Consider the following 25,296-nt stretch of genomic DNA (forward strand, 5'->3'; position numbering starts at 1 on the left):
CGCATGCGCGTTGGGGCGGAGGGCGCGGCCTGGGGCGTGGCCAGCGCGGGAGGGGCGTGGCCTCGCCGTGACGCAGGGGCGGGGCGGGGCCTGCCGGGAGCGGAATCCGGGGCCGCTGTCACAGCCGGAGCAGCGGGCGGGCCGGGCGGACGCGCCGGTGAGAGCCGCGGCGGGGCCGGGGCGGGGGGAACCGGGCGCGGGGCGCGGGCGGGGGCCGGGGCGGGCCGGGGGTCCCGGCGGGCGGGGGGCCGCGCCCCGGTGTCCTTGGCGGCGCCGCCCGGACGGCCGTGGGGGAATGGGGGGGCACTGGCGCGAGACGGACGGCCCCGCGGCCAATGGGAAGGCAGCTCGGCCGCTCGCGCCTGTCCAATAGGCGGCTCGCGGCGCCAAGCCCGGGCGGCGGCGGCGGGCGGTGATTGGCGGGCGCGGGGCGGGGGCGGGCTCAGGCGGCGGAGGAGGGCGCTGATTGGCGGGCGCGGGGCGGGGGCGGGCCCTGCGCGGGGGTCCCGCGGCCCTTCCAGCGCCCGCCGGCGCGCGGGCCCCCCCCGGGGCCGCCCCGGTCCGGCCCTTCCGCCCGTTCGGGGGTCCCGGCCGAGCCCGCCGCCCCTCCCCGCGCTCCCGGGGACTCCGGTGGGCCGGGCCCGGCCGTGCAGCCCCCGCAGAGGCTCCGCGCCGGCCCCCGCCCGCCCCGGTGCTCGGCTGCGCCGGCCCGGAGGTGCCCGCCCGCTGCTGGAGCAGCTGTGGCCGCGGCCCTCAGCCCTGGCCTCCTGCGAAGCGCAATTTGTGCTGTTTTTAACCCAAAAGTATTCCCGAGTTTCGAGCCAACCCCCGGTACCCGCCGTGAGTCCCATCCCCGGGGCTGGCGGTCACGTTTAGCGCCTTAATCTGCCTCTTGGCGCGCTCTGGGCCGTCATCTGTTGTGGGTATTCCTGGGCCTTGACCTTTGGTGAGGATCGGGCCCAGACCGGCCGTCCCTCTGCACCCTCCTCAGCCTTCACTCCGTGGGTGACCTTTGAATTCCTGAGTGGCCCCGATATCCTTTATCTCAGACTCAGGGTTTTTTTCCCTTCCTTCTGATTGTCGTGCTCTATTTTGATACACTTTGGAATCATCTCTGCTCTGAGCTTGCCCTGCCTCTGACTGGGCTCTCAGCCAACATTTCCTGCAAGAGGCTCTCAGAAAACAGCTGGTTCTGCTCATTTTGGGTCAAACCCCGGCATTAACCTCCCTGTTTTCCAGAGAGGTCACAGAAAGCTGCTGAGTGGCAGCATCGAAACTGGACACCAAACTGAAACTGCCGCTGCTTCCGTCCTGAAGCTTTGTCTGTGCCATGTGCATGACAGTCCTCAGGCACCGGGTTCAGTGGGCTCTCTGTGTCATGGAATCATGGAATGCTTTGAGTGGGAAAGGACCTTAAAGACCATCCAGTTCCACCCCCTGCCACAGGCAGGGACACCTTCCACTAGCCCAGGTTGTTCCAAGCCCTGTCCAGCCTGGCCAGAACTTCTCTGGGCACCCTGTGCCAGGGCCTGCCCACCCTCACAGGAAGAGTTCCTCTCCAAGATCCCATCTAACCCTGCCCTCCAAGTGTGAAGCCATTCCCACTTCTGTCACTCCATTCCTTGTCCAATGTCCCTCTCAGCTCTCTTGGAGCCCTTTTAGGAACAGGAAGGGGCTCTCAGATCTCCCCAGGATCTTCTTTTCTCCTGGCTGCACACTCAGCTTTCTGAGTCTTCCCAATACCCACGTGTGCTGTGCTGTGTAACTGGGGCAGGCTGAGCTGGGAGAGCCTCTGCTGGGGCTGCACTTGCTGTCCCACACCCACCACCAGCCTTTCTGTGGGCAGGGTGGAAAGGACAAGTGGTCCCCTCTTCCCCTTGGGTAAATCTGACCAACACTGGCTGAACTCGAGGGATTCCAGCCCTTCCTCACACTCTGAACAGAAACGTGGTTTGGGATGGGCAGGATTAGAGTCAGCAAGGCAAAGCTGGAGGGCTGGCTGATAAAATGCTGCCTGTGAAGGCGTGTTGTTGTCTCCAATCTCCTGTGAAACTTCATTTTAATCTGGTGATTGCTTGATAAGTGCTTTGACATTGGGCTGCTGCTGTTAAACTGGTCGGGGATATGGAAACCAGCCAGCTGGGTCAGCTCCAGCCTCCAGAGTGCCTGTTGCAGGAGGAGCTGGTGGAAAGGGCAGCTCCAAGAAGAGCTGTTCCAAATGCCAGCACTTCCCTCAGGATGATCCTGCTCCTGTGGTTTCTCCTGGGCTGCAGGGGAGGGTCAGATGTGTGTAACCCCACGGCTGCCCCCACTGGCCAGCCTGTCCTGGAGCCCATTCCCGAGGGCTCTGCACCACTGAGCCCCTGTTTTACAAGGAGTCTTCCCTGTCCATGGTTTCTTCCCAACTTTATCCTGGTGCACATCACAACAAACCATCAAGAAAACCTCAGCCAAGCACAGTGGGCACAGAAATTGAAGCCCAGACCTGCCTGGGAGGGAGAGTGATGGAAGCAGCTCCCACAGGGACTGGGAGGTTGCCCTGCTGTGACTTGTGCAGCCCTGGAGACACACACCCCTTGGGGCTCCAGCAGGTGTGACAGGAAATGGGATGTTCACTGCTAAAATCCAGCTGGTAGCACGTTCTTTTTCAGTGCTTAAAGTGCTTTTCTTTAAACTCCTGTGACCTCCCTGTACCTGGGAGGCTGAAGGGCCAAAGTGTCCCACTCCTGCTGGAATCTTGAGTTTCAGAGGATTTTCCTGTTTAAAACAAACATAAAGAGGATTCTCAGAGGAAATATTAAAATAATAAAAAGAAATTCAAAGAATTCTTTATGGATTTATTATTGGAAGAGGGATAGATGATGCTGGAGGGGACTCAAGAGGGATGTGCTGGGGGAACTGATACCTTGTGCTGTTAATCCAGGCTGTTTCACCCCCAAACATCCCCTGGTTTGTATGAAGGTGATGAAATCAAAGGACGTGGGTGGCTTTGGTACTCAGTGACTCCCTTGAGGCTGGTGTTGGGTTCCCCCCAAGGAAATCTGCTTCTCCCTGTCACGACTGGGAGGTGACAATGCCCGGGATGGGGAGGCAGACCCCGCCTTGCCGAGCGTCCAGAACAAAAGCTGTGTCTTGGAGCCATCAGGGACTCCCCCTTGGGGCGGGGGGGGGGCGGATTAATCTGAACTAGAAACTGATCCTGAGCTCAGTTCTCTGTGCCTGGGGTGGAGGGGGTGGTCTGTGCTCAGTGCTCTGTGCAGTAATTGCTAACCCAGCTCTCTGTTCTCTCCCCTGCCACAGGAGCTTGCGGGAGGCGTCGGGACAGAGATGCTTAACTTAAGGACTTGTGCGGCAAAGCTGAGGCCGCTGACGGCCTCTCAGACTGTAAAGACACTTTCCCAGCACAGAGTGGCAGCCCCCAGGACGTTCCAACAGCTCAGGTGCTACAGCGCACCCGTGGCTGCCGAGCCCTTTCTCAGTGGGACTAGTTCAAACTATGTGGAGGAAATGTATTATGCTTGGCTGGAAAATCCCAAAAGTGTCCATAAGGTAAGGAGCAGCCTTGCCAGGATGTGCCTTGGGCTTCTCTGGGTGTCTGGGCAGAGGTGCAGGTAAGTGCCAGCCTCCCGAGGAGGGCCCAGAGGGGCCAGGTCTCTGTGGATGGTCCTGCCTCGCTTTGGCCAAGAGAAGCAGCAGTGACTCCTTGAGCAAGAGCCAAGAGGAGCTTTCCTGTTGGAGAGGGAACACCGTGGGCTCGGGACACGGGCAGCGTCCTGGATCTCAAGCGGATACAAGGAATGGCTTCTCCTGGGACTCCACCCATAACAAGCTCCCGAAGCTGAGTTCTTTCCACCTCTGATGGCTCATGAGAGGGTTCATTCCAGAGGGCAGGATGCAGAACTGGGGCAGGGAGGGTTTTCTCCACATCCTGACTGGTTTGCTTTTTGCCTTGGGCATGGGTGGTGTTCCATGTTGGGGCAGATGTGCTGTAGCTGAGCTTGACTTTGAGCTGGTGTGCATGAAGTCAGACTGCTGATCTACAGCCTGGGGAGGAGGACAGGGTCTGGTGGCCTGAGGGATTCCCACCAGTTGTCCTGAACTTAAAGGTGGGAAAACAACCCAGCTGTGGGCAGTATGTGCCGAGGTCTGTCCTGGTATGAATTCCTGAAGCTCCTCCAGCAAGCCTGAGCCTGTCAGGTGAGGGCTTAGCTGGAAAGAGGAGTTCTGAAACCTGACAGAATTGTTCCCCATCCCCAGCGTGTCACAAGGAAAATGTTCCTGTAGTGACTAAGTCTCAGCATTACCCAGGGGATTTTTAGGACTGTTTGGAACACGCCCTGAACTGGAGCAGGGATTTTCTTTGTTCAGTAGCACACGAGCAGAGCAGGATGCAGGGGGTGAATGAGGAGCTGGGTGTAAGGAGTCCCATGTTCCAGCACTTGCAGCAGCATTGATGTGTTTTCAATAGCACTGATCTCACCCTTCCAAAATGCAGGTGCTGGAAAGGTCTGCCACTTTGTCATGGCTCCCCCATCCCTGCTGGGATGCTGAGCTGCTGTGCTTGGGCTGGGCTTGTCTCTGGTTTCACTCACTCGTGGGCCCTGTCAGCCCATGTCCTCTCAGGGGAGGCACGTCCTGTCCCTGTCCCTGTCCCTGTCCCTGTCCCTGTCCCTGTCCCTGAAGAGCACTGGCCTCCATCCTGCCAGGTGGAGGGGCAGATCCCAGGGTGGAGCTCTCAGAAGGAGCCAGGCTGTCCCAGGGACCCGACTGAGGCTTGGCTGTCCCTGTGCAGAGCAGAGACCAGCTGCTCCTCCAGCCCTGCATCCCTCTGGGAGGAACACCTGCTGCTGGGAAGAGCTGGGATGTCTCTGCTGTTGTCACCAAAAACCTCTAAGGCTTTGAGCTGGAGCAATGGTCCCAGCTGGGCATGGGCAATCCCCTTCCTCTGTGCAGACACCAGGGGTTTGAACTGCAGAACAAGCTTTGGCACTTGTTTAGGAGAAGGTAAAAATAAGGTTATTTTAGGGGGGAGTTCTGTGTGCAGTCCTTCAGCTCCAGTTTCCAGGTCTGATGAGCAGTGTGGGATAATAATAGAATAATAAAAATGTGAGCAGGGCTGGAGAAAGAGAAGGCAGAGTGGGTGCCAGTGGGCTGCCACAGGGTTGGTACTGCCTGCTCCTGGGATTGTGTCCCCAGGGAGTGGGAGCACTCTCCTTCTGGGCCAGCTTGGGTACCCTGAGCAACATCACAGGTGCTTCAGAGAGATAGGCAGAGAGCTATGAGCTCATGTGGGTGGTACCTGCATACACCCTGGGGCAAGTTCAGCACCCCCAGAGCTCGGGTTGAACCTTAGGAAAGGGACACAGCTCTCCCCGTGGGTCTGTACATCAAACAGGCCTTAACACAGACTCCTTACCATGCCAGTGTTTGGGGTTTTAAATTCAAGGGGGTTTGTGACCCGATTGCACCGTGGAACACTGAAAGTCCTTGGTCCTTGTCTGTTGATAAGGCAGATGGCAGTGTGCAGAGCACAGACCCATCAGTCCTGCCTGACTGCCTCTCAGCAAAGGTTACCAGCCTTAAATTTGGTTCAGGCTCCTCCTCCTCCAGCCTTGAGCTCTGATGTTCCTCCTCTCCCCTCTGCTGGAGCAGGAGGTGTTGCTGGGCTTGCAGACTGTGCTGGACAGGGTTGGTGCTTCTGGAGCGTGTGGCAGGGGAAGGAGCAGGGAGCAGCAGGTGCAGGCTGTGTGTCCCTCACACACCTCCCACCCCAGGGCACTGCCAGCCCAGTCCCTGGTGCTGCAGCTGGTGGGAGGTGTCACCTCTGTCCCCTTGCCGTGCGCGCCTCCGAGCTGGCAGAGACTGGAGCGAGGTGATCTGAGCCTGCTCCCTTCGCCGGGAGCTGAGCTGGTGGAAGGGGCTGGTTTGCCTTGGTGAGCTGGTTTGAGGCTGTTCCCAGCAGAGGAGCCTGCACTGAGCTCTGCTCCCAGAGCTGGGCTCAGGGTCCCTGTGAGGCCTGGGCTGGCTCACCCATCCACTGTGCCAGTGCATGGAGAGTGCCAGGAGAGCCTGTCCAGGTGAATGCCTTGTGCTGTGGGATGTAAAAATGCAATGAATCTGAGCTCTCTTGTACCCAACATACATGTCTGTGTATCTCATATCCCTGTGTGTGTGTCTGTACAGGGATAAGAGCCAGAGGAGCACTCACAGGGCACAGAGGATTGAGGGGGAATAACCCTGTGAGTTTATTACTGCTGTGAACTTCGGCAAGTGCCAGATTAAGGCAAAGTTCTCCTTCCCGTGATAGAGCAGGGCAACTAATGGGGCTGTTCAGCCTCTCCCCAGGGAGACAGGAGCTCCAGAGGTGCCTCTGTGCTCCCCAGAAACGTGTGGGGTGGCCCTTGGACACTCCTGAATCTGAAACCACATCAGCAGGTTGAAAGCTGACATTTTTATAGCTCTTGTCAGGGCTCCAGCCCTCCCTGTGCCGCCCGGCCATCATTCCATAGGGCAATAAAGCATTCAGTGAAAGTGCCTGAGCTGATGCAGCCGGTGCCACGCCTTGTTTGCAGAGCTTAAAGCGAGGCTTTTCCTTCAAAGCAGAAGCAAATTGCAACTCCAAGGGGCTGATATTGATGAGTGGCAGAAGGGAGGAGATTCATAAGACAACACCCCTGGCTCTCTCCATGTCCTCAGCCCCCTCCCTCTCGGGCTGACACATGGTCCCTTTCTCTTGCCTGCCGTCATTGTCCAGTACAGTAAAGAGCCTTAAACCACAGAGCAAAGCAGCCAGCCAGGTTCCTCCCCATCCCAAGGGCATGGAGCCCATCCCTGCATGCTTGTCCCTCTGCTCACAGGAGCTGATGCCTTCTGGGCCACCCGGGAGCTCTGTGGGACTGGGGAAGAGAAGAGCAGGGATGAATCAGAAAGCAGCTCTCCCTCTTCTCCCACTAAAATTTCCTTTAGGAGTCAGAATGGCATTGGGTGTTTTCTATCTTTACTTTTTTTACTTGCCTTTGGGGGAGTGATTGTTTATCAGTTAGAGTGCCTAAACGTTCCAGATTTTATTTATGTTCCTTCAGCATGAGCTGTTTCTAAATTTACTCACCTTGTGCAGTCATGTGATAGGGTGTTTGGGTAAATTGGGGCTGGAAATACCTTCCTGGGGCATGTGATGGGCCCTGCAACCAGAGCTCCAGGGACGGCTGAGCTGGGGCTCCTCTGGCCAAGGGGTGTTTCCAGTCCTTCCACCCTGTTTCCAGGTGACCAAACCTGTCTTTTCTGCCCCAAACTACACCTGGAGCTGCTCTCAGGCCACTTCTCCTCTTGGCTTAAACACTCTGGGTTTGGCAGGATTTGGTGCTCTCCAAGGGGCAGGGTGCCAAGCTCCCAGCCGGTGGAGAGACTCCTGGGCTAAAACCAGCATGCAAATCCCAGGGATTTGTTTGCTCTACCTGGCATCCTGGGTCAGGGCTGGCACACACCCACTGCTCCACTGTGCCCTCGTCCTTTGCCATCGCTCGTGGCACGTGGGGGGTGAGCGTGACAGGAGGATGTGGCTTGGACTTTGTTCTGCTGGGCTCTCCCCTTCCTCAGGTCCATTGCTGCCTCCCCAAGGAGACAAGTTAACTTGGTTTGGCCTGGGACACTTCTGGGTTTTTCAGGCAGTGCTGGAAAAGTATGACAGTTACAGCAAATACGTCAAGGGATTTTTTGGGGGGTTTGATTTATTTCCTTGGCACCTCGACATGCCCATCTGCAGAGGGGGCAGGAGTAGAGGTGACAGCTGCATTGCTGTGGGCACAGGAGCACTGCATGGAGTACCTGCATAGTGCTGACCTCGGTGTTGTCAAGAGGATGGCAACAAATTGAAGAGGGGAAAAGAAAAACATTGCTGGTTGAGGGCTGGACAACACAGTTAATGCTGGGATTTAGGTCTCAGGCCATTCAGACCATGGAAAAGATAAAGAGGTGTATTTGATTATAGGGCAAAATGTTTTCAGAAAATATTGGGGGTATTTAGAGAGCAGTGGCTTCCCCTGGGGAGAAGGAAATGAACTGGAAGTCCAGGCTGGGACTCCTTGCTCAGAGCAGCAGTTCCAGGAGCTGAGGCAGGGGTGGGCTATCACTGTGTCCTGTCCTGCTCACCACTGCAGAGGGAGGGGGCTTTGGGAATGGCCTCATGCCAAAAGAAACAATCCAGATGAATGGGAAGTGGGATAATGGCATACCTGGAATAGTGGAAGAGTTTTACTGCTCTTCTGTCCAAGGCAGGTGGGTGCCTTCAGCAGCAGGTGCAGGGCAGGAGGCAGCTCTGCTCCCTGCTTTGGCAGTAGAGCTGAGACCTCTGTGACCTCGAGTGAGGAGGTTCTTGGGCTGCAGGTGATGACCCTGTTGCCTCCTCTCTTCTTTCCCTTTTCCTAGTCATGGGATATCTTCTTTCGCAACGCCAATGCTGGAGCTGCTCCAGGCACTGCTTACCAAAGCCCCCCTCCACTGAGTACCAGCCTCTCCACCCTGTCCCAAGCCCAATTCCTGGTTCAGGCACAGCCCAACGTGGATAAGCTGGTGGAGGACCATCTTGCAGTGCAGTCTCTCATCAGGGCATATCAGGTAAGGGGGTGTTGTGCTGAGGAGGGTCGTGTCCTCTGCAGAGGGGGCTGTGGGTGGCTGAGGTGGGCTGAGATGCCTGGTTTGGAATAGGAGCTGCTGATCTGGTTAGGCAGAAGCTCAGCTGATGCTTTGCTGGACAATAGGAAGATTTCAGCTGTTGTCATCCAAACAGGGTGTTAGAGAGGGGGAGGTCTTGTCCACAAAGGGTGGTTTGCTGGTTTCTGAAATGCTGCTCCTGTGCTATGGGCTCCTGCCATGCTCAGCAGGGATGTGGGACACCCATCCTGCCTCCCCATGTTGCTGAGAGAACTTCTGAGATCCTAAAATGAAAGCTCAGGAAACATTTCCATGTGATTTGGAACTGGAAGAGTCCCGTGGTGCTGCTGGGCTGCAGCTCAGACCAAACACTGCCCAAGTCAGGCCTCTGGGAGAAATGAGTTTGAAGCAGGAAGCAGAAGGCCAGAAAGTAGTTCTGCTTGAGAGAACATTTAAATGTGTTTCTGCATCTGTGTCATCCTTTCACCTGTGGTTATGCTCTGGTTCATCAGTGTGGGGGCTCTAATTGGTGCGAAGGTAACGAACTTGGCTGCTGAGCACGTTTGCTGCTCACCTGTCCTGTGGCCAAGCCCTCGCTGTGCGTCGTGTTCCTGCTCAGGTGGGGGGAAAATCCAACACACAAGGCCATGAGTTAAGGCAGAAACTGCAGTGCTGGACAAGTCCAAAGGTCTGCCCAGCCTTGGCCCTGCTCTCTGCCTCCAAGATATTGCCCTGCCCTGCCTGCCTCCAGTGCCAGCATCAGCACTGGCACCTGTTTGTGTGACCTGGATGGCTGGGTCCGTGGGAGGTGACCACCCTGCCAGCTCTAGGGCAGCTCCTGCCAGTGGGACAAGTGGGCAGACAGCAAGTTTGAACACATGGTGACTGATGTAGTTGGAGGCAGAAGCTCCAAGTCAGCAGTTTGAACACAGAATCTGTAACCTCTTCAGCATTCCAGTCTCTTCTTCAGGCTCCGAGTGGCAGCACAGGGAGGTGATGGCTCTTGGATGTATTTTGCTAAGCTGTCTGCAGTGAGAAATCTGCCTCCCTTCTGGCCCTGGTGTCACAGGAGTGCTCTGAGCTGCTGCACAGCTGGGCACATGTTCCTTGGACACATCCCTTGGCCTTTCAGGAGCTCCTGCTACTGGTGGCAATGCCTGTTTTCTCTACCATACTGACAAGAGAGCACCTGGATCTGTCAAAATCTGAAAAATTCAGAGTCCCAGAATGATTTGGGTTGGAAGGGCCCTCATCTTGTTCAGCCCTGCTGCCCCTCTGCCACAGACAGGGACATCTTCCAGTACAACCTTCCAGGTTGCTCCACGTCCTGTCCAGCCTGGTTTTGAACACTCCCAGGGATGGCACAGCCACAGCTTCTCTGGGCAAGTTGCCTCTTCATGTGCCTCTGACGCTTAGAAGGAGACAATTGGTGTGGAGTTAGTGCATCTGTAGAGAGGAGCTGCTGGGGTTGGACACTGGGAAAGCACCAGAGACCCTTGTACCCTGATTCTGGAGGGTCTCTGCTGTGAAGGAGTTTGCCATCCCCCCACCTGCCCCCCTGATGGCATCAGGCAGAGCAGAGCAGTCCTGGTGGCTGCTGGCACTCCTCTGTGTGCTGCAGGTGACAGTAAACCCAACTTCTCCAGGCTTCAGGTGGAGCTCGAACTGGGGTGGCTCTGCATAGAATGTAAAGAGGGAAACTGTGCATGAAGCTTTTTAACTTTTTTTTTTTTAAGGAATGTCTCTTCAATTAACTTGTTTTAATGACTAATCTGTGTTGTTGCTTCCAGGTCAGGGGTCACCACATTGCAAAGCTTGATCCTCTCGGCATTAGTTGTGTAAATTTTGATGATGCACCAGTAACTGTTTCTCCAAACGTCGGTGAGAATTACTCTGCAAATTAATTCTAATGTAATTTAACTTTTTTACCCCTCCCCTCTTTTGTTTTTCTCTCCCTTTTGGTTCCTGTTCTCCTTTCCATTCCTGGCGCATTTCATAGATTCGAGGGCATCATGTAGCACAACTCGACCCACTGGGCATCTTGGATGCAGATCTGGACTCCTCCCTTCCAGCCGATATTGTCACATCCACAGACAAACTGGGTGAGGGCTTTGAGAGCAGTTAGTGCTGCATTGCTTGAGCTCCTCTCTCTCTCACAGCTTCGTAGGTAGATTGCTTCACTGGTCAGGGGGGAAGGGTCTGAAGTTTCCTTAGTAATGATCACTCTAAAATTGTAGTTGCTGGTGGCAGTGGTGCAGTCCTGCCACCCTCTGTCTGTCACCTCAGTGCTTGGCTCATGTTTCTCCTCCAGCCGGTGCCAATCAGTGATGTCACTGAACTCACTGTCCCAGGGCTGGAAGCAACTGAAACTTCTGGAAACGCAAAGCAGAGAGGTTTTGTGTTGGTGAGAGCTGGAGCTCTGTTCTCTCGGCTCCTCTTGCTGCCCCTGGGGACCCTCAGAGCTGGGGGCGAGCGGGCTGAGCGGCTGCCCCTGCCCCCCTGTGCTCCCAGCTTGCTCCAGCATCTGTAATTCCCTTAAAGGCCCTTTTTCCAAGACTGAACTATGAGTCCTTGCTGGTGATCATAACAAGGAAGCTTTGGGATGCATTCCCATTAAGCAGAGAGGTGGAAATCCCAATGCCTTCGAGCGAGTGGTGCATGAGTGTTGAACAGCAGCATGTGTGGTGCCCAGGACTTGAAATCCTAATCCAAAAGTGTTTAAACCCAGCACCGCTCCACGTGCTTTAGAGCTGATCTCTGTAGTTGCTGCCTTTCTCCTAGCCAGGATGAAGCTGCTGAACTCTGTCACCTCCCTGGTGCTTCCCAGGGTGTTCTGGCACTCCAGTGCTCCCGAGGCACGCTCATGCTCCTAACGTAGAGTAGAGCAGCAGTGATGATTACTAACCTGGGCCGATCAGAGAGCACGGTGCATGTGAACCACCCTGATCCTTACTCAGCTGCCAGCACAGGGACACCAGCCCTGCGCCTGCTGCACCTCCCAACAGGATTACATGTACCAGGAGCGTAGGGAAGGAGTAGGTTTTGGTTGGACCACTTTGCTGGATGATGAGGAAGCTGCTTCATTCTCCTTCCACTATCCCAGGTTGCTCCAAGCCCCCTCCAGCTTGGCCTTGGACACTTCCAGGGATGGGGCAGCCACAGCTTCTTGGGCAACCCACCGGCCTGCCCACCGTCACAGGGGGGAATTTCTTCCTTATGTCCAATCTTACCCTGCCCTCTGGCACTGTACAGCCCTGGCCCCTGGTCCTGGCACTGCAGGCCCTGGTAAAAGTCTCTCTGCGCCATTCCCATTACACACTGAAATGTCACAACAAGGTCTCCTGGTGCCTCAGCTGGAAGGGAACCTCAGCATGGGATCTCTGTGTCTGAGCCAGCCCTTAAGCTTATTCTCTGTTGCTTCATGGCCTTTGTATTAGGATACCTGTCATTGTGGTTTCTGGTCTTGATTAAATTCCCAGGAATACATGAATTTGTAGGAAATAATGAGTGCTGGGAACAAGATGTGCTGGTGGCAGCTGCCAGCTCACACCAGGGTTGTGTTCCATGGTAGAACCCCACTTAGGTGGCTAGATCTCATCAAAGGACTTTTTTTATCTTGCTCTGAGTATTATTTATACCAAGTAGATTTTCCCCTGATATTCTTATCCTGAAAAATCTCATCTGGTCAATCTTAACTACAACTGGGCAAACGTAGTTCAGAAGGAAAGGAAGGTGCTGTGACAGTGCACAGAGAGCTCCAGCTGAGCCTGGGCTGGGTGTCTCCTGCGTGTGGCAGAGAAAGCCAATTTCTAAGCAGATCCTACTGGCTTTTTTTGCTTTGAAAGAATATTTCTTAACGCTTGATGGAGCAGTTAATAACAGGAGTGGTTTTGAAACTTGGAAACAATCTTGTTTCCTCTTTGTGAGCAGTGAAACCTTTTAAAGGTCAGCTTTTGTGGTGTGAGCTCTGCTGCCAGCAGTTTAAACTGTGGCAGTGCTGCAATTCAAAGGAGTTGGATGGTTAATCTTGGAAATCGATCTTTCTTCTCAACTGCCTTTTTTTTAGCAACTGGTTTGGTTCTGGTTTGGAAGCTCTTTGAATTAAGCAGTGTGAGCTTTGGGGAAAATGTCAGGGGGAGAAAACCTTCCCAGGGCTACTCAGTCTGAGGGAGTGGTGGGGCTAGAGCCACCAAATTCCCCTTTCCCTTGTCTTTCCTGTTTAAAAAGCCAAGTAATCTCATCCTCCTCTTCCCCTGCAGCTGGTCTGGCATGGTAAGTGTGTAAAACAAGGAAAGGACGACTGCTGGCACTCAGTGTGACCTGTCAGAGGAAATGCTGCCTTAGCAGGCTGACATTGGGTGGTGTGTGGAAGGCCGTGTGTGTCTCAGTGTCTGTCTGTCTGTCTCCCCCGGGCAGGCAGCTGCCTCTGCCTCCTGCCAAGGGGAACTGATGGAAATCCTGCTCCAGCTCAGGAGGAGCCAGCCAGGCAAGCCCCTGGCGGGAGCTGGACTGGGAGTGCTGCCACCTCCCCTTTCCCCACTTTGGGGAAATGTCTGATTTTTTCCTGCTGACCCAAAGGAGAGGTGTTTCCAAGGCCTTTCTTGTACCCCAGGTGAGACTGAGGCACTCGGGTCGCCTCACCTGGCTGGGCAGGCAGCTCTGGTGCTGCACAGTCTTTGCTGGTTCGGGTGTGGGCGCTGCCGCCCGCCCCGGCCGTGCTCCAGGAGGGAGCTGTGTGTGCCTGCCTCGCTGCCCCAGTAATCACCTGCCTGTTGGCTCCCTGTCCTCCTCCTCTGTGCAGAGGCCTCCTTGGGCTGGCCTTGGGATCCTCCCAGCAGCACGAGCAGAGCAAACCCTCTGAAGCAGGTGTTGGTGGGAGGCAGCTCCCTGCTCCCAGAGAGTCCTGCTCCCCACGGTGCAGCTTGGCAGGATGGTGCCTTTTGGTCGTGGCAGGTGAAGGTGCCGTGCCAGGCCATGCCCCTCTCCCGTCAGGGTGTGCACATGAGAGATCTCAAGCCATGCAGCTCAACTGCTCCCCAGTGTCTGATGCTCCCCTTCCCCTCCTGCTCCTCCCTCCACTTGTCAAGACTTCCCACAAGGATTTCTTTTCCGCCTAGTGTGTAGTCATCCTCCATCCCATCCCATCCCATCCCTTTTGCCTCTGATGGGTTTTGACTGTATTTTAAATACTGTATTTTCTTGACTTGTGCTCTCAGTGACTAGTTCTCACGGTTCCAGGGTTTGTTTACTAACTTTGACTGCATCTCTCTATCTTCTCCCCTTCTGCACTCCCCTCCCTGCTCCCCCAGACCTCGCAGTGTTCAAGGAGCGGCTGAGAGTGTTAACAGTAGGAGGTATGCAATTAATGAGCCTTTAACCCTCTGGAGTGCAGGACTCTCTTTGAATAGGTTATTCTGGGCATGAACTGAGCCGGTAAAGTGGACCCCCCCCCCTTCTCCCACCACTCTTGAGTTTTGTGACATGTTTTATTTTGAATTCATACTCAAAAGTCTTGAGGTAGGTGTGTGTTTAGTGACACTTTGCCTGTAGAAATGCTCAATGTAGAGCCTTGCTGGCCGTTTCTATACCGTGTGTTTGCATGCCTGGCTTGCTACAGTACACATTTTGTTGTGAACATTAACTTTACCAGGCCTCAATCTCCCTGGTTGGTTCAAGGCTCATAAAAATCCAAGCTGTCTTCTCCTGGTTTTCTTGCAAGCAAAATTTGGCAGCTCATCCTTTGCCTTTCCCCTGTCCAGTGGTGTTTTCTGTAAATACTGGGCATTGTCAAAGAGCTGGCAGGCTGCAGCAAAGCAGAAGGAAAGATGTTTAGAGCCCTGAAAACTCCTTGTAAAATCTGATACTCCCCAAAGTGTCAGTCTTCAAAGCAGCACAGCAGAGCAAGCCAAAGCCCTGTGCCTTGGGACTGGAAGCCTCAGCAAATCCCTGAAACCTTCAACAGGCAGTTTGTCTGGGATGCTACCTGCTAATGATGCCTCTTTCCAGGATTTCTGTTTGAACAGAACCACAGAGAAGCCCCGGAGACTTGGGGCCAAATCCTCACCCTAGGTCTGCTCACTGTTCCTCCTCCTTTGTGCCTCAGCTTCCCCAAGGCACCTTTGATGGCCCTGGGGTATGGCAGGGCTCCCAATCCCGACCTGCAGCTCCCAATCCCGACCTGAAGCTCCAGATCCCGGTCTCCAGCTCGGCCCTGCTTGCTCTTCTCCAGGCCCAGCCCAGCTCCCCACAGCTGTCATGCCATGAGTAGGAGCTGCCTCTGAACCATCAGCTGCCAGCACCAAAGGGAGGGGGTTTGCTGAGCAGCGCTAGGCAAAAGCCCTAATTATAAGGCTGTTAATTGGGGTGAGGGGGTACCTGGGCAGCCAAACCCCTGAGGGGCTGCTGACTGCCCCTCTCCCAGGCTGAGCTATTCATGAGAGTCCATCAGAGCCCTGATGCCTTTTCTCTTTCTTGCTCCTCTGTCTCTCCTTCTGTGGGGTTTTCTCTGTTTTAACCATTTCCTTCTCCACGTTGACTCTCCATTTTTAATTCCCACCATGTGCTGACATCTCCGGTGTGCTCAATTCCCCTGTTTCTTTTCTCTCTCCTTTGTTAAAAATTGGGGTGTATTTTTTCTGTTCTTGGGGCTCCAAACTCCCTGACTCACCCTGGATTTTAATTGGCCATTTCCATGCATATACATCACATTGTGGTTCGTTTCCTGTGGTGCCTCCCATAATAACTCATTGTTCTGTGCTTAATGTCTTTTTGTTTAATTACGGCTTGGTTTTTATCCATACAAACCTCCTTCATGCTATTTTTTTTTATGCTGCTTTTTTTCCTCCCTTCCCCACCTCTCCCAAATGCACCTGGCCCCCATGTGACGGTGTCCCGGCCCCTCTCCTTCCTCTTCTCTCTTGCTTGTCCCACTCATGACAAATCCTGCAGGCTTTTATGGGCTGGATGAATCTGACCTCGACAAGGTTTTCCACTTGCCCACAACCACGTTCATCGGTGGAAATGAGTCGGCTCTTCCCCTCCGGGAAATCATCCGTCGGCTGGAGGTGAGGAGGGCAGAGGTCTGTGTGCAGCCTGGGCTGGGGGCAGAGCAGTTGCCTCTGGAAGGACCTGGGCAAACCTGCAGGTTTTTTAAGATTTTCAGTTTGGGAACTGCTTCTCAGCTCTTGCCCCACTCATAGGAGCTGCCTTGAGTTACCTGCTCAGCTCTGATTGCCTCCAGCTTCCTGCTGCATTGCAGCAATGCACTTGGTCTGCCCGAGGTAGAGCAAACCCCAGGCAACTGCATATTGCCTTGTTGGAAACCTCTCTAGCTGTGCTTCCCAGTTTGAAGCAGTAGCTGGTGCTGGGAGGGCACAGGAGGAGGCTGGAGGCCAGTGATCCCCTATGGGGGTCCTTCAGACCGTCTTGGTGCAGGTTTGAGACCCCTGGGGCTGGGACTTCTCGCTCATGCAGCTGGTTCCCCTTTCCTGCCAAATTTCATTCCCTGCTGTGCCTGGACTGAGCACAGGTGGCTCTCAGGCACATTGCAGTCTGCTCAGATGGTCTCTGCTGAGACAGATTGACCTTGGAAGAAGCAAAACTGTGTCAACATCTTAGTTCAGCTGCAGGAATGGGCTCCTCATGTGTTGGGAGAGGTTTTTCTGCTGATTCTCCCCCACCCTCTGAGGTGGATGTAAAGGACTTGAGGGGCTGATTGTCAGCCCCTTGGAGGAGGGGATTTAAACATCTTGATGCTGTGTCATGTGTAGGGTCCGAGCTGCCTTGCAGCATCCCAGAACATTCCCTGTCACATCCTCCTTCTTGGGGAAACAAATCAGGGCTCCCGAAGCAGGGCTGTTGTGGGTCTGGCAGCTGAGGTCCCCCCAGGGAGCCCCCCAGGCATGAGGGTCCATGTCTCTGCTGACATGGGAGGGCTCTCTGGCTGAGAAGGCAAAGGGGAGAATGAAGAGCTGCTGGCCCTGTGGCCTGATGAGGGGCTGAGGTGCTGAAGCCCCGGCTGCTCTCCCACGGCCCCTCTTCTCCCGTTGGAGCAGATGGCATATTGCCAGCACATTGGCGTGGAGTTCATGTTCATCAACGACCTGGAGCAGTGCCAGTGGATCCGGCAGAAGTTCGAGACCCCGGGCATCATGCAGTTCACCAACGAAGAGAAGCGCACGCTGCTGGCCAGGCTGGTGCGCTCCACCAGGTACCCCAGGGGCCCTCTCCTCTGCTGCCAGGGGGGTTTGCTCCCAGCCCAAGTGACACAGTCACCAGCTGAGTCACACCTTGACGACATCAGCTTAATGACCAGGGTGTCACCAGTGAGCCTGGCAGGCTCAGGTGCTGGCAAACAGCCTGGAAATGTGGATGATCCTGAAAGAAAAGGTTTAAAACTAAAGTTTAAGTGCAGCACGGTTTGGGGGCCAGGGGGAGCAGCCAGCTGGACTCTGAGGGGATACTGGAGTGTCTGGGAAGGCCATCCTGTGCTGCATGGTGCCAGCCTGAGCATCACTTGGTGCTCTGGCTCCCTCAGTGCTGTCTGTCTCCTGGTTTCTGCCCTTGGCTGTAGCTCTGGCACGGATCCCTCTCTCCCTTTGCCTTCCAGGTTTGAGGAGTTCCTCCATCGGAAATGGTCTTCAGAGAAGCGTTTTGGTCTGGAGGGGTGTGAAGTGCTGATCCCAGCCTTGAAGACCATTATTGATAAGTCGAGTGAGAAGGGAGTGGATTATGTGATCATGGGGATGCCCCACAGGTAACTTTGCCTCAGCTGTGGTGGTGCTTGGTGTGGGTAGGACAGAGGGGGATGCTGCCTCTTGCCAGGGTGTGGGACTGGAGGGCACACTGGTTTCTGCCATCACCTAACTGGTCTTGGCTGGTGATGAACCTCAGCTCGAGAGCTCAGGCCTTGGCTGCTCTGCTCGTCATGGTCTTTCCAGCTTGTTTGAATTCATCTGGAAGAGGGGGAATTCCGGCAGAGCTGGAATCCTGCTGGAATCCCAGCACCTCCCCGCTCTGGGGCAGCTCGACAGGGATGTTGGATGTGGTGGCAGCCAAACCATCTCTGTACTGGGGATCTGCAGGCTCCTTTTAGGAAGCCCCATCCCTGGGTGACCCTGCAGCTGTCACAGGAGGTGTGCTGAGGGGGTGGCAGGTCACCGTCAGCACTTGATGGCTGCCAGCAACAGTCTTGCTTTTTCAGGGGACGCCTGAATGTTCTCGCCAACGTGATCAGGAAAGAGCTGGAGCAGATCTTCTGCCAGTTTGACTCCAAGCTGGAGGCTGCTGATGAGGTGAGCTCCTCCCCTGCCTGCAGCAAGCTGCTGTTGCCTGTCCCTGCACAGTCCCCGAGGGATGTGGCTGTGTTGTGTCACTGCTTCTGCTCCCACTCGGTGGCACTGGCGTTGTAAGGATTTCCACATTGCAAGCACACCCAGACAACGGGAGTCTGTGTAGGTGCCACTGCAGGTCTGTCCTTGTCTGTCCTGGGGGTGATGGATGTCCTGGCCACTGCCAGTGTCTCCAGCACAGACACGCTTGTCAGTGGCTCTCCAGTGTCTCCAGCAGCCTTGGGGTGGATGCCGAGGTGAGGGGAAGGGGGCTGGGAGCAGAAGTTGGTTTGTACCCTTGCAGCAGTCCCTGATCCCCACCTGGGGCTCTGAAGCAGCTCCAAAAGCCCCGAGTTTCAAGTTGCTTGTGCTGCAGGCTCTGTCCCTGCAATGCACTTGTGCTCCAAAGTTGCAGCATGATAATATGGGATGATTGGGAAGCTGGGCTGCCTTGAGCCTGCCATGACCTTCAGTGGGGTTTCAAGGTGAGGAAACAGCAGCCAGCAGCCTTGAGGTGCCCTGGTGGGGAACCTGGCAGCATATTGGGAATGGTGCAGGCAGAGCTTACGTGAGCATTACCTGTTCTCCAGGGTCTTCCCCCAGCCCACCACTCTTGCTTTCTCCCCTATACCTTCAGCTGTACCTAGATGGGCTGGATGCATGTCTGAGATTGATGGTGGCTTGGCACCTGGAACAGGCTTTCCTTTGTGCCAGGTCAGCTCCTGCAGTGAGTACCTGCTGTGTTCTGCCAGTGCCTCCAAAAATGTCCCACTCTTCCAGCCTTGGGGTCAGCACGGCCCTGTCTCAGGTCTCCTTCCACATCCCAAAAGCTGCTCATGCCCCTGGAGGTGACTCTCCTCTCCCTTCCATCAGGGCTCTGGTGATGTGAAGTACCACTTGGGAATGTACCACCGGCGGATTAACCGTGTCACCGACAGGAACATCACCCTTTCTTTGGTGGCAAATCCTTCTCATTTGGAGGCAGCTGATCCTGTTGTTCAAGGCAAGACTAAGGCAGAGCAGTTTTACTGTGGGGACACAGAGGGGAAGAAGGTGAGTGGTGCTCAGATATGTGCAGTGAAGTGGCCTGGGCTGGATGTTTTTTGGTATGGAGTAGCTGTTGGGCAAGTGCCCGCTGTCCCCGCTGACCTCCGTGGCTTCCCCTCTCCCAGGTGATGTCCATCCTCCTGCACGGAGACGCTGCGTTTGCTGGGCAGGGCATTGTGTACGAGACATTCCACCTGAGTGACCTGCCCTCCTACACCACCCACGGCACCGTCCATGTTGTGGTCAACAACCAGGTGAGGAGCAAATCCCCTCGGTGCCCACGGGTCCTGGCAGAGCTGCCTCCACCAGCTCTGGGTGGGGCAGTAGCTGGAACCAGCAGCAACTGTCTCCTTGCCAGTGTTGCTGTCAGGAGCCCTAAGCTGAGGTGAGCAGGGGGTACCCCCCAGTCTGGTGCAGAGGTGATAGAACCTAATGCTCAGCTTGCAAGGTCACACAGGGCTGATCCCTTCTGCCCTCATGGAAACCAGAGGCACTTCACAGGGACCAGCCTGTCCCTGCAGGTGCAGCAGCAGGTGGTGGGTTGTGCTGCCGTGCCTGGGCACAGGAGATGGGCAGGCTGTGCATCCCCAGCTCAGCCACAGCAGCTGAGCTGCCCCTGGACCTGTGTGGGCACTGAGCCAGCAAGGTGCAGCTGCCACACGCCGAGCCCGCTGTGACATCGGTGTCCAAAGGGGCTGCACAGCAGGGAGGTGTTCCCAGTCCAGTTGGTCACACTGTGCTCACCCTGTTGCCTCTCACCCTGTACAGATTGGCTTCACGACAGACCCGCGGATGGCCCGGTCCTCCCCGTACCCGACCGACGTTGCCCGCGTGGTCAACGCGCCCATCTTCCACGTCAACGCAGACGACCCCGAGGCCGTTGTGTACGTGTGCAACGTGGCAGCAGAGTGGAGAAGCACCTTCCACAAGGATGTGGTGGTGGATTTGGTAAGGAATGTGGCACAAGGCTTTACCCTGAAGCTGGGACTGGCGGGAGCGCACTTGGGCCCCTCCTGGGCTGCTCTGGACCCTCCCTAAGGCAGGTGCAGGTAGCTCTGAGTGCTTTTGGAGTGGTGGGTTACAGGCAGCTGCATTCAAAGGCTCTTTCCTTTCCTGGCAGGTTTGTTACAGGCGCAATGGGCACAACGAGATGGATGAACCCATGTTCACACAGCCCCTGATGTACAAACAGATCCGGAAGCAGAAGCCAGTGCTGCAGAAATACGCAGAGCTGCTGATTTCCCAGGGGGTGGTAAATCAGCTAGAGTATGAGGTATGGTGCCATGGGGCCTGAAAGGAAAACTGCAGGTGGCATCTGCAGGGAAAACTATTTGTGTGGTTCAGACCTGGGTGAGAGTGATGCGGTGGGTGCATTTCTGCTTGTGCTTGTCACCTGAAGGTACCACCTCTGGCACCCATGCAAGCTTGCACTGAAGCCCCCAGGCTCAGCACCCTTGTTTGAAGACCCTCTGCTAATGTTTTTCTCCTCCTGGTTCTGCCTTTCAGGAGGAAATTGCCAAGTATGATAAGATCTGTGAGGAGGCCCATGCTAGGTCCAAGGATGAGAAGATCTTGCACATTAAGCACTGGCTGGACTCACCCTGGCCAGGTAAGCTGCTACTGACAGCATTTTGGAGGTCCCTAGCAAAGCACCCAGCCTCTCCAGAGCCATGGCAGTTATTTTCTGGTATCTCATCTTGGAGGGGAAGTGGCATCCCCACCTTTGCTTGAGGGTGTCTGTGATGTGAGCTCCTTCCACAGAGCTGGCACAGCTGCTTCAGCATGGTGACTTTGCTTCTCCCACAGGTTTCTTCACTTTGGATGGGCAGCCCCGGAGCATGACCTGTCCTTCCACTGGACTCAACGAAGAGGACTTAACACACATTGGCCAAGTGGCCAGCTCAGTGCCAGTGGAAGATTTCACCATCCATGGAGGTAGGAGCTTGTGGAAGCTGTGCCAGACCGGGCATTTGTTCCAGAGAGATGTGGGATAGGGCTGGGATGTGGCCTGAAAGGAAGGGACCTGGATTCTTGCATGGCCTCAATATGTGTGGGCAGTAGGTCTGGGGAGGGGATCATCCCCCTTTATTCTGCACTCCTGAGCCCCTGCCTGGAGCACATGTCCAGCTCTGGGGGCTCCAGTACAAGCAAGATCTAGACCTGTTAGAGCAGGTCTAGAGGAGGCCTTGCAAGTGATCCCAGGGTTGGAGTCCCTCTCCTGTGCCAGCTGTGGGACAAACCTGGTGTTGCTGGAGCTCCCTCCTGTGCTGGCTACCAACCAACTCCTGTCCCTGCAGGTTTGAGCCGTATTCTGAAAACCCGTGGGGAGATGGTGAAGAACAGGACGGTGGACTGGGCCCTGGCAGAATACATGGCATTTGGCTCCCTGCTCAAAGAGGGCATCCACATCCGCCTGAGCGGCCAGGACGTGGAGAGGGGCACGTTCAGGTAAAGCCCTGCTTTTGGAGGCTTTAAAGGCAATTCCAGCCCTTCTGGAAGGGATGCAAAGGTTGATGATGGAGTAACACTTTCCTGATCTCTAGCCATCGGCACCATGTCCTGCATGATCAGAATGTGGACAAGAGGATCTGTATCCCCATGAACCACCTCTGGCCCAACCAGGCTCCATACACTGTCTGCAACAGCTCCCTGTCAGAGTACGGTGTCCTGGGTGAGTGAGTGGGTCTGTGCTTGCTGCCCAGGGTGAGGCTGCTCTGGGAGGGTAATCCAACCCCCTTGCTCCTCTAAACCGAGATTAGCTCAGTTAGTTAGAGCATGGTGCTAACAGTGCTAAGGTCACGAATTTGATCCCTGTAGAGGCCATTCACTTTAGAGCTGGACTTGATAATCCCTGTGGGTCCCTTCCAACTCAGAATACTCTGTGACTCTCCCATTCCTCAGGATTCGAGCTGGGCTTTGCCATGGCCAGTCCCAATGCCCTGGTGCTTTGGGAAGCCCAGTTTGGGGATTTCCACAACACTGCTCAGTGCATCATTGACCAGTTCATCTGTCCTGGCCAGGCCAAGTGGGTCAGGCAGAATGGCATCGTCCTGCTGCTTCCCCATGGCATGGAGGGCATGGTAAGGACTCACCCAGCTCACACTGCAGGCTTGCCATTGGCAGTGGTGGCAAAGAGCACTGCTCATGTCGTGGCAGTGCCTGGCATTGATTTCTGGTGCCTGCCTGGTCCTGTGCTCACTGTCCCCTTGCTTGGTCCCTGTAGGGTCCTGAGCACTCCTCTGCCCGCCCAGAGCGATTCCTGCAGATGTGCAACGATGATCCTGATGTCTTCCCTGTGAGTGGCAACCATGTGGAGCTCAGCTTGGCCCTCCTGCGTCCTGGATCAGGCTGGGCAGAGGGCAGGAATACCCATGTGGGCTTAGCACAGTGGGAGTAGGTGACTGGAGGTGTGGGATGCCCTGGGCTCGTGCTGCCAGGAGGGTTTAGGGAAAGGGGCTGAACCTGGTGCCCAGGCTGCACCTCCATTGAACCTGGGGCTGTGGCAATGTGCGAGGCAGAGGTGGCCCCAAAAGTGGCGTGGTAGGGATTGCTGGCTGCCCCCATGGCCAGCCCAAGGAGGGGAGCATGGCTCTGCAGCCTCTCCCAGGTCTCTGTGTGTGCTTTGGAGAGAAAGGGAGGGAGGGAGGGAAGGAGGTGGGACTGGGACCCACTGCTGGAGCCATGAGACCAAGAGGCACCTTGTGTTTCCTGAAATGCCCTCCTCTGCGCTGGCTGAGGCAGAAGCTGCTGGATGACTTCGATGTGCGCCAGCTCTATGAGTGCAACTGGATCGTCGTGAACTGCTCCACTCCAGCCAACTTTTTCCACGTCCTGCGGCGCCAGATCCTCCTGCCCTTCCGCAAACCGGTCAGTGCCAGCAGCTCTGTCCCCGGCTGGGTGCCCAGGCAGGGCAGGGCCGTGTCCGTGCCAGGCTGGGACAGGGCTGGGAGCAGCTTGTTTCTGCACCTCAGACACAGGTGGTTGGCCTCTGCCTGGCCAAGGACCTCAGCGTGCTTGGGCAGGCTCAGTACCATGTGCTGCTGCCAGCTCATGTGGGCTGCAGGGGCTGTGACAGCTTCCCAAACTCCAGCGATGTCAGAACGCTCAGGGCCAGTGGGCACTGGTACATAACCCAGTCCAGCTGCTTCCCATCAGCTCCAGCTGTGGGGCAGGCATGTCCCCAGCAGCACCCTGGCATCCTCCCCAGGGGCCACCCTGACTGGGACACCTAGTGCTGCCAGGAACCAGTGCCCAATGTGGCAGAGTGCAGCAGCTGAAGTGGGAAACAAATCCCTGGTGGCTGCTCCTGTGCTTGGGCAGGGAGGCAGGCAAGAGAGGCAGGCAGGACAGGCAGGGGAGGGCAGGCAGGACAGGCAGGTCGCTGCTCTGGTCTTGGCTCACAGGGGAGGTGTTTCTGGCAGGGGTGACTGACTTGCTCTGCCTCTTTTCCCCCACTCCAGCTGATAATCTTCACTCCAAAGTCGCTGCTGCGCCATCCCGAAGCCCGCTCAAGCTTCGATGACATGCTGCCAGGTACGAGGGGCACGGAGCCGCCTGCATTCCCCCCGCACAGCTCCACCAACCTGTGGCCTCGGGTAAAGTTCACCTGGCAGCAGCCTCCCCGTGCTGAAGAGGGGCCAAGCGAGGCCATGGCCATCTCCTCGGCCCACGGGAGCCACCCCTCATCAGGGCCACGCCTGGCACCCTGGCACCTGGGGCTCAGTGACACTTCATCGGTAGCCACTTCCCGCTGGAATTTGGCAGCCCCGAGCGGCACAGAGCTGTGATGGTTTGTGCTGGGACCTGACCCAGTACCAGCTGCTTGATTGTGCCTCTTGGGGTCCCAGGAAAGGCTGGCATGGGATATGGATGCAGCAGCTGCTGGCACTGCAACCCACAGTGCCCTTCTCTTCCTTGGCAGGCACCCACTTCCTCCGTGTCATCCCTGACAGTGGCCCCGCGGCCCAGAACCCTGAGCAGGTGAAGCGGGTGCTGTTCTGCACTGGAAAGGTGTACTACGACCTGACCCGGGAGCGCAAGGCCCGGCAGATGGAGGCCGACGTGGCCATCACCAGGGTGGAGCAGGTAAGCAGCTCCTGCCCCCTCCGTGCCCTTAGGCTGGGGTGCTGCAGCCCCTGTGATGCTGCTGCATGTCCCTTGTTACACCACTCTGTGTCCCCCGCAGCTCTCGCCGTTCCCCTTCGACCTCCTGCAGAAGGAGGCCCAGAAGTACCCGGCTGCTGAGCTGGTGTGGTGCCAGGAGGAGCACAAGAACCAGGGCTACTATGACTACGTCAAACCCCGACTCCGCACCACCATCAACCGCGCCAAGCCCGTCTGGTAGGAATGCGGTGGGTGGTTGTGGGCTGGGAGGAGTTTGGGGATGCAGACCACGCCCCTCACCCCTCACCTTCCCCTGGCAGGTACGCAGGGCGGGAGCCAGCGGCTGCCCCCGCCACCGGCAATAAGAAAACCCACCTGACGGAGCTGCAGCGGCTCCTCGACACGGCCTTCAACCTCGATGCCTTCAAGGACCTGGCCTGAGCCCTGGCGTGGCACAGCATGCCCCTCTGTCTGTCTGTCTGTCCGTCTGTCTGTCCCTCGCTCGCCTGTCCACCCTTCAACTACAGACCTTGTCAACCCCATGCTGGCACCTGAGTCCTTGTCTGCCTCACACCGGGGTGGCACCGCTGTGGTCACTCTGGGATTGAAAGGGGCTGGGGGCTGCTCCCCCCCAGCGGGTGAGACCCGCGGCCCCCTGGGGCCCTGGAGGGACAGATCGCCAGGGCTGTGCTCTGGGGGGTCCACTGCAGTGAATGCAGTTCCTCCCAGCCCGGTGTCGCACCTGCCCCTGCAGCTGCTGCCCCATGGAAGAGCAGCCTTGGGGTGTGTGCCCACCGTAAGGGCCAGCCAGGTGTGCGGGCGCTGTGCCCCCCCTTCAGTTTTACCTGTCCCGGGGGAGCCCCACCCCAGCTCTGAGCCCTGCGGCCGCACGGCTGGAGTGGGGGGCCGTGTCCTTCTGTGGGAGCTGTGGGGGCGACTTCAGGTGGGGACTCCCCGTCGGTGTCCCCAGAACGTGCCGTGGCTCCCTCAGTGCCAGGCGGGTCCTTCGCGGGGACCGGAGCGGGTGCGCGCTCCAAACCCCTGCACACCTGCGGGCTTGCCTTGCACGCGCGCGCACGTCCTCACGTAAGGTTGCGTGGCCGCGCAGGGTGTCCGTGCTGCCACCGCGCCGTGTCACCGCGCCGTGTCACCGCACCGTCCCTCCGCC

The 25,296-nt window shown here is 56.5% G+C and overlaps 1 protein-coding gene across 4 annotated transcripts; it reads left to right on the forward strand.

Moving 5' to 3' along the window:
- The first annotated feature begins 77 nt into the window (after positions 1-77).
- On the forward strand, positions 78-24,670 carry OGDH (oxoglutarate dehydrogenase). 4 transcript variants are annotated; one of them, XM_071579342.1, is made up of 24 exons: positions 78-157; positions 3,301-3,549; positions 8,425-8,613; positions 10,440-10,530; positions 13,959-14,003; positions 15,598-15,713; positions 16,704-16,858; positions 17,258-17,404; positions 17,852-17,942; positions 18,852-19,031; positions 19,151-19,279; positions 19,794-19,973; positions 20,146-20,298; positions 20,532-20,634; positions 20,832-20,960; positions 21,323-21,473; positions 21,569-21,696; positions 21,927-22,105; positions 22,249-22,320; positions 22,767-22,892; positions 23,486-23,558; positions 23,947-24,110; positions 24,211-24,365; positions 24,449-24,670. In XM_071579342.1, the coding sequence occupies exons 2-24, from the start codon at positions 3,328-3,330 to the stop codon at positions 24,567-24,569; spliced, it is 3,099 nt and encodes a 1,032-aa protein (XP_071435443.1). In that variant the 5' UTR covers positions 78-157; positions 3,301-3,327; the 3' UTR covers positions 24,570-24,670. The 4 variants fall into 4 exon arrangements, with proteins under 4 accessions (XP_071435443.1, XP_071435442.1, XP_071435445.1 ...); XM_071579341.1 differs by lacking the exon at positions 10,440-10,530 and adding an exon at positions 10,649-10,751; XM_071579344.1 differs by lacking the exon at positions 13,959-14,003.
- The last annotated feature ends 626 nt before the right edge of the window (positions 24,671-25,296 follow it).

Source organism: Pithys albifrons, chromosome 29 (genome assembly GCF_047495875.1).
Source record: "Pithys albifrons albifrons isolate INPA30051 chromosome 29, PitAlb_v1, whole genome shotgun sequence".
NCBI classification, from domain to species: domain Eukaryota; kingdom Metazoa; phylum Chordata; class Aves; order Passeriformes; family Thamnophilidae; genus Pithys; species Pithys albifrons.